This window comes from Neovison vison, chromosome 1 (assembly GCF_020171115.1).
Source record: "Neovison vison isolate M4711 chromosome 1, ASM_NN_V1, whole genome shotgun sequence".
In the NCBI taxonomy this organism is placed as follows: domain Eukaryota; kingdom Metazoa; phylum Chordata; class Mammalia; order Carnivora; family Mustelidae; genus Neogale; species Neogale vison.
Genome location: NC_058091.1, coordinates 167,686,141 through 167,704,620, shown reverse-complemented (window position 1 = coordinate 167,704,620; position 18,480 = coordinate 167,686,141). Strand labels below are relative to the sequence as shown.

The 18,480-nt window shown below is 43.6% G+C and overlaps 2 protein-coding genes across 2 annotated transcripts in view; both read left to right on the top strand.

The window, feature by feature from the left end:
- The window catches only part of ZNF879 (zinc finger protein 879), a 41,097-nt gene extending 23,902 nt beyond the window's left edge, over positions 1–17,195 (top strand). Inside the window, exon 6 of the mRNA XM_044262707.1 lies at positions 13,112–17,195. Within this exon, the coding sequence (XP_044118642.1) occupies positions 13,112–14,145 (1,034 nt within the window). The 3' untranslated portion in view covers positions 14,146–17,195. The remainder of the gene's footprint in view (positions 1–13,111) is intronic.
- Positions 1,714–12,738, top strand: LOC122915898 (zinc finger protein 354C-like). The gene is made up of 4 exons (XM_044262678.1): positions 1,714–1,873; positions 7,264–7,390; positions 7,838–7,933; positions 12,701–12,738. The coding sequence occupies exons 1-4, from the start codon at positions 1,766–1,768 to the stop codon at positions 12,721–12,723; spliced, it is 354 nt and encodes a 117-aa protein (XP_044118613.1). The 5' UTR covers positions 1,714–1,765; the 3' UTR covers positions 12,724–12,738.
- Positions 17,196–18,480: the final 1,285 nt, after the last annotated feature.

Genomic DNA, 18,480 nt, shown 5'->3' with positions numbered 1-18,480 from the left:
GCCTTTCTCGGGCCGGTGGCGGAGGCGACCCCGTCTGCGCTGTGGCGGCCTGTCTGGGGCGGAGATCTGCCGGGAGCCTCTTCCGCGCGGCGGTGGAGCCAGCGCCTGTACCGGGCTGGGTGGGGGGCGCGGCGTTGGGTTTGGGAGCGCGGAGCCGGGAGGGGCCGCGTGCGGGCCCCGGGAGACGCGGCGCGGCCCGTGGGTCAGGGGCCAGTCCCCGCGGCCCCCGCGGCGGTGCGTTGCGGGCGTCGCAGGTCCGCGGGAGACGCGCGGGGAGGGAGCGCCCTGCCAGGTGAGCTGGAGCGTCCCCGGACTGCTGCGGGCGGGGGTCGGGGGTGGGGGGCTGTCTTCTCGGAGACCTCTCTGTGATGGAAAAACAATAGCTCGTTCCCGCCGAGCGCGAGCACACGGTGTGCCCGGCAGTGGGCCGGCGCCTTGGATAAATGAACTCATTTCATCCTTCGGGATTTATGCCCTGAAAAGTGGCTGCGCGCTGCCCCCAGTTTACAGACGGAGAAACGGGCAGAGTGGCCAGCTAATTTGCCACATTTAGCGAGGGCCCTGGGCCCGAACAAGGATTCCCTTCCTGCCCGTTACTGACCATTTTTGTTTCTCGGGCAGGTCGCTCCGACTCCCTAAGTTCTCAGCCTCCCTGGCATCTGTAAAATAGGGTAGCATTACTTTTTAGAGTCCTGGCAAGGTTTAGAAAGAATACATGCCAAGCACCCCTGATTCTGGTGCGGAGGAGGTGTGCATCTTGGAGTGTCTGCGGTTACCCCTACAGCAGCTTCCCCAACCTCGCTGAGGTGCCCCAGCCCCAGATGACACCCCACACTCAGCTAGCCGAGCTCTCATGCCGGGTGCTGCTCCCCGAAGAGCCCTCGGGCAAACCCAGGCGGCCAGTGCAGGCAGCTGTGTCGGCTCTCATGCCGGGTGCTGCTCCCCGAAGAGCCCTCGGGCAAACCCAGGCGGCCAGTGCAGGCAGCTGTGTCGGGGGCCCTCCTCTGACACTGGTCTGGCTGTTCCAGGCCCCCTTTTCCTGTGTCCTCCCAGGTGGGGTTTGTGTGTGAGAAGCAGGGCTGTTTCCAGCTGGGTGCTCTCCCAGTAGACCCCTGTGGAATGTGTGTTTAGGAGGGGCTGCCAAGCAACAATCTGGGGTGCATCCCTGCCAGAGGGAGCATTTTAAACACATTCCTGTGGGTGCGGTAAGATTGGGCCACAGGCAGGGGCTGGGGTGGGGCGAGGAAGGTTTTCGGGTTATGTTATATCCGGGACCCATGCAGCACTCCAGGCAGGGGCCACTCAGGGAAAGCACCTGGGTGGGTCATGAGCAGAGAGACAAAGCAGATGTGGACAAGTGCCTTTACTGTGGCTTTTTCTGGAAGGAAAGTGCTAGGTGGGGCAGGCTGACTGAGGATTGGCTGCCTGTGTTTGAAAGTGGCAGCCAGGGAAATTCATGTTCATTGTGGGTTTTACAGTGTGCACGGTTTAAGGCTTCCCTAAGGCTAGGGAATTTGCAGGCTGCTGAGTCACAGCTAGTAGACCTTAGGTGACAGTATAGCATCCCCTTACAACAATTAGAATATCGTTAATACAGGAAGATGGAGATGGGCGAATTGTCTTAGAGCTTTATTGGCTTGGTAAGCACGTGTTTTACTTGGTCTGCATCTTTGATGTGCTGTGGCTTTGTTGGGACCCGGTAGACATTAGGGGTGGTTGGAACTTCCTCTCTCCCAGCCTTCACACCTTCACACCACAGTTCCTCATGACACCTGTTCTTCTCCAGACCTACCCTGTCAGCGGTCTGCACTCCCTTGTTAGGAAAACTGAGAAGGAAAGAATGGCCATGGATTTGCTGCCCACTAAGGTGACAGTAAGTGAAGTTTGTCTCTTTCATAAATTGTTTTCTGGGTTTAGAGATGGTGGAGGTGTTTCCATTCTTTGGGTACTTTTCTCTCCAGAGAAAACTGGGGGGTTGGGGGAATCTAGAGCTTTTTAAGTTTTCCCCAGGATGCAGGATTCATGGAGGGAGTGCTGAGGACTGTGCCTCCTCTGTCCCCAGGTCACTCTTAATTCACCCTAACCTCATTTGATGACCCAGGATTGAGTTAGCTCTGAATACATGTTTCTGGCTACAATAAACACTTGGTGCGCAGTATTGCATATTAGACGGTCTTTGTCGTCACAGAGGATATAGTCTCACTTGGGGCAAAGACATGGAAGGAGCAAAGACACCCTCAGCGAACATTTGTTGAGAAACCGACTATGCATGGGATGCTATACAGAGCATGGGAGTTACAAAAAGGAAAGGCAGTATTTCTGTCTTCAGGGAGTTCTTGGCATTGACCTTAGGAAATGATTCAGTGTCCAAGAAGAGTCAAAAAAAGATCCTGGGTGTGGGATCATTTCAAGCTGGTACTGAAGGCCAGGGCTGCTGGTGGTAGGCATCCTGGAAGGAGCCCAGCTGAGCTTGGGCCCCGAGGCCAGCCCTGGAGAGGACAGAGGACTAGGAGTTCTGTGTCAGGCGTAGCTCTGACGGCATACTATCTACATGTCCTCCTTCTGGACCCGACTGATGTCTCTGTCTCTAAATCTTGTCCCCTGTCTCCCCTCTTGGGCTCTTCTTGCTCTTTGCCCTTTTGACATCCATTTTCATTACCTTAACCTTCTAAAGATCTTCCCCAAATCTCTGAGGAGATTTGGGAAACAGCCTGAGGAGACTGGAGCTTTTCCCTAAAGACACAGTCTGTCATTCCCAAACTTTTAAGGAGTTTTTCCCACCTGGAGGTCACAGCTTTCCCCCAGTGCCAGCTCCTGTTCCTTCTGTGGATTTTCTGTTCTGCCATCCCCAAAGCCTCTGTTTTCACTGGCTGCTTTCCCCCAAAGTAGTGTTAGTTTACAGGTTACAAATGTGGACCCTGGGGCGCCTGGGTGGCTCAGTGGGTTAAGCCGCTGCTTTCAGCTCAGGTCATGATCTCAGGGTCCTGGGATCGAGTTCCACATCGGGCTCCCTGCTCAGCAGGGAGCCTGCTTCCCTCTCTCTCTCTCTGCCTGCCTCTCTGTCTACTGTGATCTCTCTCTGTCAAATAAATAAATAAAATCTTAAAAAAAAAAGAAAAATGTGGACCCTGGAACTTGAGTTCCTAAGTTCATAATCAAGCTAGGGATGTGACCTTGGCAAGTTATTTTCCATGTGCATCATTTCCTCATTTGTAAGGGGGATTAATAAAATGCTCAAATTAATAAAATGATCAAACCTTGTTTGATCTGTTCTGGAGGACTGAATATTTTTATTTTACATGTGAGGAAGTTGAGGCATGGAGAAGCAAATAACTTAACCAAGGTCTCCCAGCTAGCCTTGACCCCAAACAAGGCCACCGATACAGTTAACATTAGGCTCCAAGAAAGTATATGTAAAATGCTGAGACCAGTGCATGGTGCATATTAATACTCAGTAAATGCTGGTTCTTATTACTGTTTTTTATCATCATAAACAACAACAGCATTATTTTAGGACTGCCAGATTTGGTAGGCCTCTTGCCACTAGCTTAGGCTTTGCTTTGATTCTCGAATGACAAGGAGACGGGTGTTTCAGGAAACCAGAATGTAAAGAGCAGCAAAACTCAGTGCAAAGCAATATCTAGCAATGACCGGGCTGCTCTCTCCCCAGAGGGAGGGCTCTTCACTGAGCTCTCCCATACCCATGAGCTTGGTCGTAGTGAAGGGAAGCTGGAGAGGAGGGTCTTTGGAACCCAGAGCCAGGTTTTTTCTTTTTTTGACCACTTATTTACTGAAAACCAAAGATTTGAAAGCAAACAGAATAAGATGTTCATATGAAATACAGAGCATCAGTGCCTAAATGCTTCTCGTCAGAAACAATAGAATGACATTTTATGTGAGAGAAAGAAAGAAAACTTCAACCCAGAATTCTATAACCAACAAAAGTATCCTTTAAGAATGAAGAGGGAGGGAAGTTCTTCGGACTGAAAGGAAATAATGCCAGATGGGAGCTCTCATCTTGGCAAGGAAGTGAAGAGCTTTAGAAATGGAGGCTATAAATATAAATATAGACATACTTTTTCCTCTCAGTTTCTTTAAAATGTCTACAATTGTTTAGAGAAAAATATGCTGAATGATGGGGTTTATAATGTAGTGGGATACAGTGCATATGACAGCCGTGGATCTAGAGTACATTTGTGTCTGGACCGGAAAAGCTCTGTCTTTATCTCTGAGGATGCCCGAGTGGATTATTTTTGACCCTGGGCACAATAAAGGCAGTGGATGTGTTGTTTAAGATCCCAGTGCCCCTGGCTACCCCCAGGGTCATCTTCTTCACTTACCATTGACAGCTGGCCTACATGGTTTGACAAGCCTTCCTTGATACACAAAAGGCCCCTGCTCAGAGTTTCCTCTCTGAGCTCTCCTGAATCAAAATTCCTTCTATAAAATCCAAGGACACGGCCTCATCCGTGTGTGCAAATAAAGGGAGATTGCACATGGAACACCTCTCATTCCTCCAGGGCCTCAGTGCACTCTGTATTGTTGCACTGTAGCCATTGCCTTTCTGAGTGTGCCTGGTGAGGTCTGGTGAGTCCTGTCAACTCTCCGAAGTGAGAGCATCTTTCTAACAAGGACAGCATGAGGAAGGGGTAGTGGAAATTCCCATATACTCACACGGTTCTTGCATTCTATGTGAAATCAAATGTTAGCTCTAACTAGACCATAAACTAAGAAGGTATATTATAATTCTCAGAGCAACCACTACGAATGCAAAGAGGTAGAGCTGAAAACTCAATGCACAAACCAAAATGAATCAAAAACATTTCAAAACAAATTCACACAGCCTGTTAAACAATGTAAGAGTACAGAGTAATAAACAAAAGATTTCTTTTCTGCCCCTCCACAAACATGAAAGAATAATGAAGGTGGACAGCTGGTTGTAGTCTTCCAAATGTATCTGGATGGGTGGATGGATGGATAGATAATTTTTCAACAACTATGGATTGTTTTGCAGCTCGATTTTTCATATGAATCAACAGTGTATCAATGTCAAATTCCAGTGTATCAATGTCAAATTCCAAGGTCAGCCATATAGATCCACCTCATCCTATTTAATTGTTTTATATATATAAACCATTTCTGGAATCAGGGTCCTATCATTTGCTTATCCATTCCTTCATTAATAGATTTATAGGTGGTCTTTAGTTTTTCACCACTGTATTAGTTTCCTATTGCTCCTGTAACAACTTGCCACAATACAGTGGCTTAAAACCACATAAATGTCTTCTCCTGCAGTTCTGGAGGTCCACAGGCTGAAATGAGTTTCACTGGCTTAACGTCAAGTTCTTAGCATGGCTGGTTCTTTCTGGAAGTTCTTGGGGGAAATCTGTTTCTAGGCCTTGTTTGCATTTTTGGGTGGCAGCCCTGTTCCTTGGGTTGGGGTGCTTTCATCCGTCTTCAAAGTGTATGACTTCAGTCTCTTTCTGTCCTCATGTCACTACCTTGTCCTCTTCTGACTGTGACTCCTCTTGGGTCCTAACAGGGATCACTGTGATTACACTGGATCCACCTGGATAATCAGGCTCTTCCCATCTCAGAATCCCTAAGGGGAGTCTGGGTGGCCCAGTCAGTTAAGTGTCCAACTCTTGAGCTCAGATCATGATCTTGGGGTTATGAGTTCAAGCCTCAGACTGAGCTCCACGCTAGGCATGGAACCAACTTAAAAAAAAAAAAAAAGATCGTCAGAGTCCTTTTATTTTTTTATTAAAAAAAAATTTTTTTAAAGAAAAAAACAGAAAGCATAAATTGGAGGGTGGGGTGGTGGGCAGGCAGAGGGAGAGGGAGAATCTTCTTTTTTTTAAGATTTTTTTTTTTAAAGATTTTATTTATTTATTTGACAGAGGGAGAGAGATCACAAGTAGGCGGGAAAGCAGGCTCCCTGCTGAGCAGAGAGCCCAATGTAGGTCTCCATCCCAGGACCCTGAGACCATGACCCAAGCTGAAGGCAGAGGCTCAACCCACTGAGCCACCCAGGTGCCCCGAGAGGGAGAATCTTAAGGAGACTCCCTGCTTAGCATAGAGCCTGACATGGGGCTTGATATCAATGATCCTGAGATCATGACCTGAGCTGAGATCAAGAGTCAGACACTTAACCAACTGAGCCACCCAGGTGCCCCCAGAGTCCTTTTAGTCATATATGTATCTATCTATCTATCTATATCTATATATATATAGTGATATAGTGTTCACAGGTTCATTACTCAGCCTACCACAACTGTTGGCATGTAAGTAGAGTTCCAGTGAACATCCTTGAACAAATATCCCTATCCAGTTGTGTGAGAATTTCTTATAGTCGAATCCTAAAAGTAGAATCACAAGGTCAAAATGTATCATTTTCCGTGTTCCAACCCTTTCATACAAGAGTTGGCATCTGGCCAACCTCTGCTTTGGGGTATAATGGGGTTCTCTTGCAAGAATTTCCTTCTCTCATAGTTCCCTTTGGCACCTGTGTAGTCTTGCAGGTCCTTTGCATCTTTTTTGTCTCCATAGACTGTGGAAACCCGTGTGACAGACAGTATAGCTTAGAGTATAGGTATAGCTCTGTCTGCCTGAATTCAGTTTCAATCTCCACCAATTTCTAACCGAATTACCTTGGGAGGTGACATCACCTTTTGAGATGTTTCTTCATCTGCAAAATGATTTAATTATAGCATCTTCTTAATAGGATTTCTCTGAAACTCAGCGAAGATACTGTGTACAAAGCTCCTGTCATAGTCCCTAACATACAAGTACCCAGTAAACAAGAACTAATGATATTCTTACAATTTGCTTTACAGCTCAGAAATTCCTTTTCATTTCTGTTCTGCTAATGGCATTTCCACAGTTTTATGGCCTTGCTCTAATTCTGATCTGCACCCCCACCCCCCGCCCTACTTTCATTTAATTTGGATTTTGAGTGAGAAGGAGGTGAATGTACATGCTCAGTTACTCTGACAGGTCCCAGGCTGAGATTGAAATTCCCCGTTGGCAGGGCAGCCTTTACCCCCCCTACCCTCCCAGAACTTGGCCCACAGTGGGTTCCCAATAGACATTTGTGACCTAGTTGCTGGGTGGTCCCCAAAATAACATAAAAAGTTAAGGTGAAATTCTTTGAATCCTGGGACATTTTCAGGATTGGTTGCTACACATCCCCACACCAGCCCTGTACCTACCGAGCAGTGGAGAAGCTGGTCCCACTGAGAAGGAATGGATTTCCCGTTGCAGGGGTCTGTGACATTCAGGGACGTGGCCGTGCTCTTCAGCCAGGACGAGTGGCTGCGCCTGGACTCCGCACAGAGAACCCTGTACCGGGAGGTGATGCTGGAGAACTACGGCACCCTCGTCTCGCTGGGTAAGGAGGCTTGTCTATAAGGAAGAATCTGCCAGGGGAGCCGCCTCTTTGGGGTTCAGAGTCTGCAGCTTCTCCTCTGCCGTGCCCCTGGAGAAGGACGAATCTCTGTGAAGTGGAAAGTGTGTGTTTGATGTCAGGCCACCCTTCACGCTGTGCTCTTCTCCTTCCTCTGCCTTCCTCCCACCCCGCCTCCTGACCCCTGTTCTCATCCAATTCCTGGGTCCCCATTTAGCATCTGAGAAACTTACAGGACACCCATGTTAGAGACATTCATAGCTGGGGGCCCCCTATTTCTGAACCGAGCCCTGTCTCCTGCTCCATCCCTGAGAGCCCGGGACCCTCAGAAGCACTGGTGCTGCCTGCTGTGCCTCCCTTCTCTGCACTGTGAGCTCTGGGGTTGCCCTTCAAGCCCCCCTGTTCCAACCCCGTTCCTTTCCTCACGAACAGGGATTCCGTGCTCAACGCCGAAGGTGATCTGCCAATTGCAACAAGGAGAAGACCCCTGCCTGGTGGACAGGGAACTTCCTCAAGATGCTTCTCTAGGTGAGTAAGTGTCCAGGAAATGGGCTCAGGGTGTTTTGTACATGAGCCCACCATGAGGAAGCATGCTGGGAGAACTTGCATGGAAACTGTGAGCCAGGGCCTCCTGACTGGAGGCTCCGTGGTTGTGATGGTATTCTTGGCTCAAGAAAGCCCTTGTGTAGACCTCTTTTTCTCCTCCTTAACACTCCACACATTCTCAACCTCTTTTCCTTTCCTGTGGCTTCACTCCCTCCCTTCTGCCATCTTGGCCTGTTGGCTTTCATGGATTTCTTCCCATCTGCCTTTACATGCATTCATGCCTGGCAGATTTTAAATACTTTACACCTTCTGTCTCGAATTCTTTGTAATTTCTTTCACCAACCACATATTTCAGAGTTGTCCATGCTCCCGTGTCTCTGATTTCTTAGCTCAACATTTCCCTTTTATCTCCAGGGGGATTGGGCTCTCCTGTCCCACTGTTAGAGGCAACCAGCTCTCCTTGACCGCTGTAGCCTTTCCTGCCCAGGGGTTGGCACACGTTTCCTACAACGGACCAGATGGTAAATAGTTGGCTTGGGGACCAGGGGTTCTCTACTGCAACCCTTTAACTCCCCATCCGTAATGCAGACGCAGTCAGAGATAGTGGTACCGGGATTGGTGTGGCGGCCTTCCAGCAACAGCAGCTGGAGTTGGTCCCAAGATCTGTAGTGTGCACATCCTCTTCTAGCCCTGGCTAGTCTCACTGGTCTTTATCCTAAAACTGTAGGTGGTTGGAGCTGGAGGATCACTTGAAGATGGTCAAATTTAGATATCCCTCTTTATATTAGAAGAAACAGCGCATCATCAGAGGTTATAAAATGTTTGCTCACAGAGTCAAAGAGCTAAAAAGCAGTGACAGAAACCTAGATCACCTTTCTCATTTCTGTTCACCGTGTAACATGGATTTGCAATATTTTCCTTCTGTCTTTGTGGTTTGGCCTTTAATCTATGATTCTTGCCTTTATGGGCTTTTTTTTTTCTTTTTTTGGTTTTACCAATACTTTTCATCTTTATTAAAATGCATTTATCTTCAAAAAGTTAGTGAGTAGTACAGGATAGCACTTAAGATCTTGGTTTGAATTTAGACATTCCTAAGCTCCCGTTACCGATGCCACGGCTCACAAGTGCTCTGTGCTGCAGGAAAGTTACCCACCCTCTCTGAGTCTTGTTCTCTTCTCCTGACCTCTGCTCCATCCACAGAGCAATCTTTTTGAAACTCAGGTGTATTAATCCTGTCCGTTAGAAGAACTCGTTGCTTCTTAGTTATGCAACCTTAAACCTACTTCATAGCCTGCTTCCGTGGTGCTTTACAGGAATCGGTGATCCCTTCCATGCCAGCTCATGTTCCCGCCAAACCTGCACACACATTACGTTTGTGTGTCATTCCTTCTTGGATTACCACCTCCATCTTGTCCCCTGGGAACCCTCTTACCCTGCAAGACCCACCTGTCCACATGACCTGTAGGTTTTCCTTATTTCTCCTGCTTCCCAGTCACCATTCATTTCTCAGTCACTCACATTCATATGCCACTTTCTCCATGTCTCAAACGCATCCGTGACAGCATCTTTCCTAGCGAATTATAGTTCCTTTGTTATTATTTATTTTCTTAATTGGATTGTATATATTTAAGGAAGAGACCAGGTTTTTCTTTGAATTCTGTGCCTCTGGCATCAAATATCCTGCATTTGAATTTAATTGAGCTGCCTTGATGATGAACTCAGTGCTGATGAGGCTCAAAATTAAAAACTCGGTGCAGTCTTGGGGCCCCTGGGTGGCTCAGTTGGTTAAGCATCTGCCTCTAGCTCAGATCATGATCCCAGGGTCCTGAGATGGAGTCCCGTGTTGGGCTCCCCCTGCTGCTTCTCCCTGTCCCTTTGCCTGCCTATCTTTCTCTCTCTCTCTCTCAGATTAATAAACAAAATCTTAAAAAAAAAAAAAAAAAAAAAAAGACGACTACGGCAACTGCATCATTGCTCAGCTTCCACTCTGTCCTCGCTCTGGTCCAAGCTGCCCACTCTACCAAATATGACCACTTCATCTTATTATTACCTGCCAAAGAGCATACAACACCTGTATTGTTCTTCTGAGTTCCTCCGCCCATTGTTCAGGAACTCTGTTGAATAAAAATGTTAATGAATTCCGGCCTGGATTTCCTTCTTTACTCAATAAGCGTCTCCTAAATAGGTTTACTTCCCCCCAGATGACTTTGCTCAGGCCTCATTTCTGATGCACAGGGTCTTCTTTTCTTGTTCTGCTGAAACCCATCCCCTCTTTATTATCCACCTTGCTTCATAAAATCACTCCCTGCTAATACTGTCATGCTGGTATCTTGGTTCTCTGACCCTCAGACCTGAATTGTACATTTGAGGCTTCTCATGCCAAGGGGAAACAAGCTATTCCTGTCCAGTCATGTCTTTGTTTCATGTTATCCTTGCTGATTATTTGGTCTTTGTTCAATAAATGACTGATTAGGTTTCAGGAATCCAGCATGAGAGAAGACCTCATTTTTAAAAAATTATTTATTTATTTTTTTAAAAGATTTTTCTTTATTTATTTGACAGACCACAAGTAGGCAGAGAGGCAGGCAGAGAGAGAGAGGAGGAAGCAGGCTCCCCACTGAGCAGAGAGCCCGATGCGGGGCTCGATCCCAGGACCCCGGGATCATAACCTGAGCCGAAGGCAGAGGCTTTAACCCACTGAGCCACCCAGGTGCCCCAGAAGACCTCAGTTTTGAGGTCAAGTGCCTTTCTTGATTTTTCCAACTCACTCTGCCCATTCATGCATTATCTTTTTATTTTTTTATTTTTTAAAGATTTTATTTATTTGTTTGACAGAGAGCAATCACAAGTAGATGGAAAGGCAGGCAGAGAGGAGGAAGCAGTCTCCCTGCTGAGGAGAGAGCCTGATGCTCGATTCCAGGACCCTGGGATCGTGACCTGAGCTGAAGGCAGAGGCTTTAACCCAGTGGGCTACCCAGGCGTCCCATGCATTATCTTTTTAATGTAAGACATTCTAATTGTGTACTTGTAGTGTGCACAGTAAGGGACGAGGAAATAACCGTAAGACGTATCCACTGTTCCCCCTGAATAAATACTTGAATTATTTTCAGGTTTCATATGCATATATATTAGTAAAATGATCGAATATATAAGTAAAGCACATTGTAAAATTATAAAAAAGAGATGGCTAATTTAGGCTTTGCTAGTTAAATTTCTTTAGAAAAACAAGATTAGAGTATTTTTATACAGATTTAGTGCATGTATGTCTTCTTTCTCTTACTATTTGATTTTAATAAAATACATTTTATTACTAAAACTCAGTGGGTTTTATTAACATACATAACCTAGTTATACTTTATTTTATTATTTAAGTACATACAAAGACCTAGTTTTGTTTTGTTTTAAAAGATTTTATTTATTTGACAGAGAGAGATCACAAGTAGGCAGAGAGGCAAGCAGAGAGAGAGAAAGAGAGGAAGGAGGAAGCAGGTTCCCTGCCTAGCAGAGAGCCTGATGCAGGACTCGATCCCAGGACCCTGAGATCATGACCTGAGCTGAAGGCAGAGGCTTAACCCACTGAGCCACCCAGGCAGCTCCAAAGACCTAGTTTTAATGTATTTTCAGTCATGGATTGATTAAAAGAGAGCCAGATTTTAACCCACACTTCCTTAGAATCAGCTCAAACTAAACTCTTTCACTTACCGTCCGGTCTGAGCTTGCACCCTGGGTGTATTACAGATCGCTGGGACATATTGACTCATTTCATGCAGGCTTTCATTCATGTAAAGAGATTCCTGCAGAGGTTAATCTTCTGGTTGCCACTTACTAGAAGAGACAAATATATCTGTTTCTCCTCAGGATCAAATAGGAAGGAGCGAAGTGATGGCAGGCTGTCTCATGTCACAGACTATGATATGAAATCATATTCACATACAGATTTCACAAAACTTAAAATACTGCAGAGATTTTAAAATTAATGTGTATAAAATTTTGGCGAGAGCATGACAAAAACATAATAAAAGCCGCATGTGAATAGAAAGGAGAAAACGGGGCACCTGGCTGGCTCTGTTGGGGGAGCATGTGACTCTAGATCTCGGGGTTGTGAGTTAGAGCCCCACACTGGGTGTAGACATTACTAAAGAAAATAAGTAAACCTAAAAAGAGAAAATAAAGACAAGTTACCTGCTTCGTGGCTCCTTACACAGAGTAGGAAATAATTAACTGAAGTATCCTGTGGTATCCAGCTGAAGCTTACGAGCTGACATTTTTCTGTAGCTTCATCCCTTCTGCTCAACCAGTTCTTATCTCTGTATTTACTTCTCTCAAGTTGCAAGTCTCTTCGTTTTCAGTGTTCATTTGTCCGCTGTACCCTCCCAAACCACTTCTTCCCCTCTTCACCTCTCTTTCCATCTCGTCTGGTTTTTACCCAGATGCCAAGTCCATATTTGAGATCAAAAGAGGTTTCAGGGACGCCTGGGTGGCTCAGTTGGTTAAGCAGCTGCCTTCGGCTCAGGTCATGATCCCAGCGTCCTGGGATCGAGTCCAGCATCGGGCTCCTTGCTCTGCAGGGAGCCTGCTACTCCCTCTGCCTCTGCCTGCCACTCTGTCTGCCTGTGCTTGCTCTCTCGCCCTCTCTCTCTGATACATAAATAAATAAAATCTAAAAAAAAAAAGAGGTTTCAGAGCTCTTTTATATGTACTATTACCAATTTTTTCATTCCATTGATGCACGTCTGTCTCTCCCAGTAGAGGTGCCACCATTATGCTTCTGACTCGTTCCAGGTCTCAAGGCTCAGATGGAAATGGAAGCCTTGCCTCCCAGACAAGGCTTTTTTAGAGAAGAAACATCTCAGGGAATAATAAAGAGGTCCATTAAGTGTGGTGACTGGGACACCAATTTTGTACAGACTTTTGAATTTGAGAGCAGGACGGGACAGGAGCAGCAGAAGAAATCTCTTGGGCAAATGGTGACCTCCCACAAAAAAACCATGAGTGGAGAAGTAAAGCAGACAAGTCTTGAATTGGGGAAAGGCTTACTTATAAATACAATTCTTGTTACACAGCAGAGTGTTCCTATAGAAAAGATACCCAATATCTATTACACCTTTGGGAAAGATCTTAAACAGAATTTTGACCTAATGAGATGCTTCCAGATTTACCCAGGAGAAAAACCTCATACTTGTCATGAATGTGGGAAAAGCTTCACCCAGCGTCTCCATCTGATTGAACACCAGAGAATTCACACTGGTGAGAAACCCTACAGATGTGATGAGTGCGGGAAAACCTTTAGCCATAGATCCTCCCTTCTTGCCCATCAGAGAATCCACACGGGAGAAAAACCTTACAAATGTAATGAATGTGAGAAAGCATTCAGCAGCAGTTCAACCCTGATCAAGCATCTGAGGGTACACACAGGAGAGAAACCCTATCGCTGCAAGGAATGTGGGAAAGCCTTCAGTCAGTGTTCAACTCTCACCGTACATCAGAGAATTCATACCGGCGAGAAACTCTATAAATGTGCCGAATGTGAGAAGGCCTTCAATTGTAGAGCAAAACTTCATAGACACCAAAGAATCCACACAGGGGAGAAACCCTATAAATGCAGTGAATGTGGGAAAGGTTACAGCCAGTTTGCATCCCTGGCTGAACACCAGAGGCTTCATACCGGGGAGCAGCTGTGTAAGTGCCTGGAATGCGGGAGAACCTTCACACGTATCTCAACCCTTCTCGAACACCAGCGAATTCATACTGGCCAGAAACCCTATCAATGTAACGAGTGTGGGAAAACCTTCAACCAGTATTCCTCCTTCAACGAACATCGTAAAATTCACACCGGGGAAAAGCTCTATACTTGTGGAGAATGTGGGAAAGCCTTTGGTTGCAAATCCAACCTGTATAGGCATCAGAGAATTCACACGGGAGAGAAGCCCTACCAGTGTAATCAATGTGGGAAGGCCTTCAGTCAGTATTCATTCCTCACTGAACACGAGAGAATCCATACCGGGGAGAAACTCTACAAGTGTATGGAGTGTGGGAAGGCCTACAGTTACAGATCAAACCTGTGCAGACACAAGAAAGTTCACACAAAAGAAAAACTCTATAAATGGAAGGACTACGGGAAGCCATTTATCTACAGTTCTTCCCTTACTCAGTATCAGAGATTCCTTAGAGCAGATAAGCCCGGTGAAGTGTAATTCTTCTCTCAAATAATTCAAGACTCTTTATTGGAGAATAATAAATAGGGCACAGATTCTGGATTAGATTTTTTTTTTTTACTGTTGGAGAAAATATACTAGTTCCCACTACGTCATGGTGAAATTGATCAGTGGGATTATGAAGAGCACTGATTTGTCAAATTTTCTAAGTACCATTAAATGCTAATAAGGTTTCTAAGAACATAGACCTTTTTTTTTAGTTCATGGAAAAAAACATAAAAGGCCTAACTTAAAAAAAAACCATGAAAATAATGGAATATACGTTTTGTTTCTTTCTTTAAAGTTTATTCCCTTTCTAAGCGCAAGCTTCAATATGAATTTTCTTTTAAATTAGTCATTGAGTTAACGTGAATAAGTGTGAGGCTGTATTTGCTAAAATGGCAAGCAAGCGTAGGACATGCTCTCTTCCATAAAGAGAAATTCAAGGTAAAAAGGAATTCTTTAAATTCAAATTCTCACGTGGAAATAATCACTTTTTATGAACTGCCTCAGCAGCAGGTTGTATATATAAATATATGTACGTGGACACAGGACATACAGACATATATATATAAACATATAGTTTTAGAATACATGTATATTTTTTCCAAAAGTCCCTGATGATTAAAAAGTGTGGTTTCATTAATTTAGAATTTAGTTTGGGAAATTAAAAATTTGCTCAAATGGGATCTCTTTTCCTTTTCCTTATATATTTCTTAATTGGACATGATTTGACACTCCCAAATAGAGTTCTAGGATAGTATTCTAGAAAGTGTAGTGAACTAAAGCAAGGGAGACTGTCAGGCAAATACTCTCTTACCTGTTGCAGAAGGTACCTATTTGCAGAATCTGACTGTACACCTGGTAGCTCATTAGAGCCAGGAGGAATTTTCACTTAGTTTATGTATAGCTTTTCATTTTACTAATGAAATTGAGCTTATTGGGCAGAGTCAAGGCTAGAATCTTAAGTTTTCAGCTCTGGTTTTCTATGGTAATTGTAGATACGAATTATAATCATTGGCTTCCAACCTCAAGCCCCAAGAGTACTATTCACTATTTGTTTTGTAAACTGATTGGGCATAATTGCAGTAATTTAATCAGTTTTATTTCTTTGTTTGCCAGGATCCCGCTAACTGCAATCTCAGTCTTGTTCTTTTTCTCCTGTGTTCCTAATTATATCTGCTTTTATAATAACTAGACATAAATCCTCAGACTCAGCTGAGTCCAGATGGTGAAATTGCTTTTGGGGTTTTCATGTAGAAGGTTGCCTTTTCATTTGTTTTTGTTATATTCATCTTCTAGGAATCCTTTTGTGTAAAGTGATATGTGAATATTTTGAATATTATTGTTAAACATTCTAGTCTTCAGTTAAAATTGGCTTTCCAAACATTTTCCATATTTTTAACATACATTGCATTTTACCCTGGGCCCACTTCCCACTATTTTATGTCTCACTTTCACCATTGGTATCCTTTAAAAAAGTGTTTTAATAAAAGGAGCTAGAACCTTCTGTCTGAGAAAGGTTTTAGAATTAAATGCAGGCATTCAGCATAGCATATTTCTTGACCTGCCTTAGCTCACTTGAAAATATCTTTTTATATATTTAAGTATATTTACAAGGACATAAAGTTTTAAAAAGACCTCAGTGTTTAACACTGGACAGAGCCATTTGCAAGATATTCTAGAGAAGAACATTTGGTTACCCAATAGCAAAGAGAATGCTTAGTACCCAGATTTTGGTTTCTAAATGCTATCCCCCACTAAAAGGAACCTGGGCTCATTGGGATAATGGCTGATTCTATATATGGAGCAGGGAAAGTAGAAGATGTGTCGGGGGTATCTTCTTATGAAACAAAACAAAAAGATAGCACTTCAAGAAGAAGCACTCAAAGGATAATGTCAGAAGGACATGGGAGCCAACTTGAAGGTGCTCTCACTGGTCAAATTTAAGATAATTTAAACATCAAATATAACAGTCACTCTAATTAGTTATAACATGCTAAGTAAAAATGAGACCATAATGAAAAAGATAAAGAAAAGGAAAGCTCTATAAGCTAAACTGAAGAATGACATCTTTTAACTGGAATGAGAGTTTTAGAAAAATCAGCATTTTATAATCCTTCATGTAATTAAACTAGGCAAATTCAATGGCTGATAAGCCCATTAGGTGAAAAAATATTTAAGGAAAATTATATGGTGTCAAAGGTCACAGATACCAATTACAAATCTAATAGATCTGGAGAAACCGAGTTTCACTACTAGTGGGACAATCTGACGTGATGTGGCTCCTGATGGGATGCCTTATGAGGTGCACATGATAATCTGTGACGTATTCTTGCCAAGAGTGTTTGATGAAAATGTAATTAAACCTCTTATCCAGATTTATGTTCCTGTTTATAAGAAAGACAAAAGATAGAGGAACAAGTTGAATTCCATGAAGAGGAAATAGACCCAAAGTTTGAGACTCCATACAAGACAACTGCTCTGGACTCTTCAAAAAGCCAACGTAGTAGAACAAAAGAGACTTCTAGATTAAGGCACTCAAGAGTCATAAGCAAGGTGTGATCCTTAGTTGGCTTCTGATTCAGAAAAATTAGAGCAACTATAAAAGACATTTGGGAGGGGATACTTGGGGAAGTATGAGGATGGAATGGGTTTTAGATAATGTCGTATGTTTAATTTTCCTAGAAGTGATGATGGTATTGAGGTATTTAGGATGATGCTCTTACTCTTAGGAGATGCATGTAAAAGTTTTCAAGTTTGAAAAGTCATGATATCTGCAGCACATTTTCAGGTAAGTACATAAAAAATTAGGTGTTGTGAAAAATTAGTCAACTTTGTGGAGGATTTAGAGATGTTCATTGGTCATCCTTTACATTTTTCCATATGTTTATAATTTTAATTAAAAATTTGAGGCAAAAAGTGATTGCATAATGTGATGAATATGAAGCTTCCTGTCAAAATTTTTCCTTTGTACTCATGTAAATTTCCTATTTGACAGTTTATCTCCTGGGGATGTAATCATTGGAAATAAAATAATTTTTGGTTTATTCTTATTCCACTTTATTTTTCAATGTGAGGCTTGAACTCACAACCCTGAGGTCAAGACCTGAAATGAGGTCAAGAGTTAGATGCTTAACTGACTGAGCCACCCCGGTGCCCTGTTCTGTTCCAGTTTAAATGGAGTATGCATCTGCCATCTTGTCTCCCCCCTAATGTAAATAAAAACCCTAGAGATGGAGCAGCCATTTGAGAACCCTGACTAGTATGGTAGAAGACAGATTTAAGAAGAAAACCAGAATTTGAAGTAAGAGCACTCTGGTATTTTCAGACATTCTTATGGCAAGAACAGTGGTGGTAAGCAGGCCTCTAAACATTTGAGGGTGGGGAACACTTATCTCTGTTCAGAGACACTACTTTCCTGCCACTTGGGTCTGGAGGTAAGTATCCCATGGGAGCTGGAATGTGTCAGGTTCACCACCTGAAAAAGAAATCCACCAGAGTTTTGTATGTGAGCCAAGACTCAGCCCTGATCTGGACCTAAAGTCTCATAATATTCAAAATGCCCAGGATATAATGCAGAATTGCACAAAATATAAAAGTCATAAAAATTCCTACATTCCTAGGAAAAGGACAACAGACACTATCCTGAGGTAACATGGATGTTGGAATTATAGAGTAGGTATTACAACAGCATTTCAAAAAGCATGACCATTCTTGAATGGAAACTTTAAATGTCCCAGGAGGAAAATAGATAATGTTAAAAGAAAAGGGGAGGGGAACCAAGTGGATATTTTAGAACTGAAAAATAACCAGATTTACAAAAAACACTGGAAGAACTCAGTACCAGAATACAGATGACAGAGAAAAGAGTGAACCTGTAGAATTATATTCTACAAATATTATCCAAACTTAACAAGAAAGAGAAGCAAATACACATATCACTGATTGGGGGGAGGATAACAAAATTAAATACCCATTTATGATAAAAACTCAGAAAACTAGAAATAAAGGAGAAATCAACCTAGTAAAGGGTTTCTACCAAAACCCAACAACGAACAACATGCTTAGTGGTAATCAACTGAACGATGTTAAGGTCAGGAACAAGTTCACGTGTCCACTCTACACACTCCTATTCAACTTTGTAGTGGAAATCCTTGCCAGTGCAATCAGGCAAGAAAAAGGAATGAAAGGTATTTGGTTTAGAAAGGAAGAAATAAAATGGTCTTTATTCAGATGTTGAAATTGTCCACTAAGAAAACCCCAGGAAATCAATAAAGATGCTCTTAGAACACTAAGCGTTAAAGTAGGAGTTTAACAAGGTCACAAGAAACT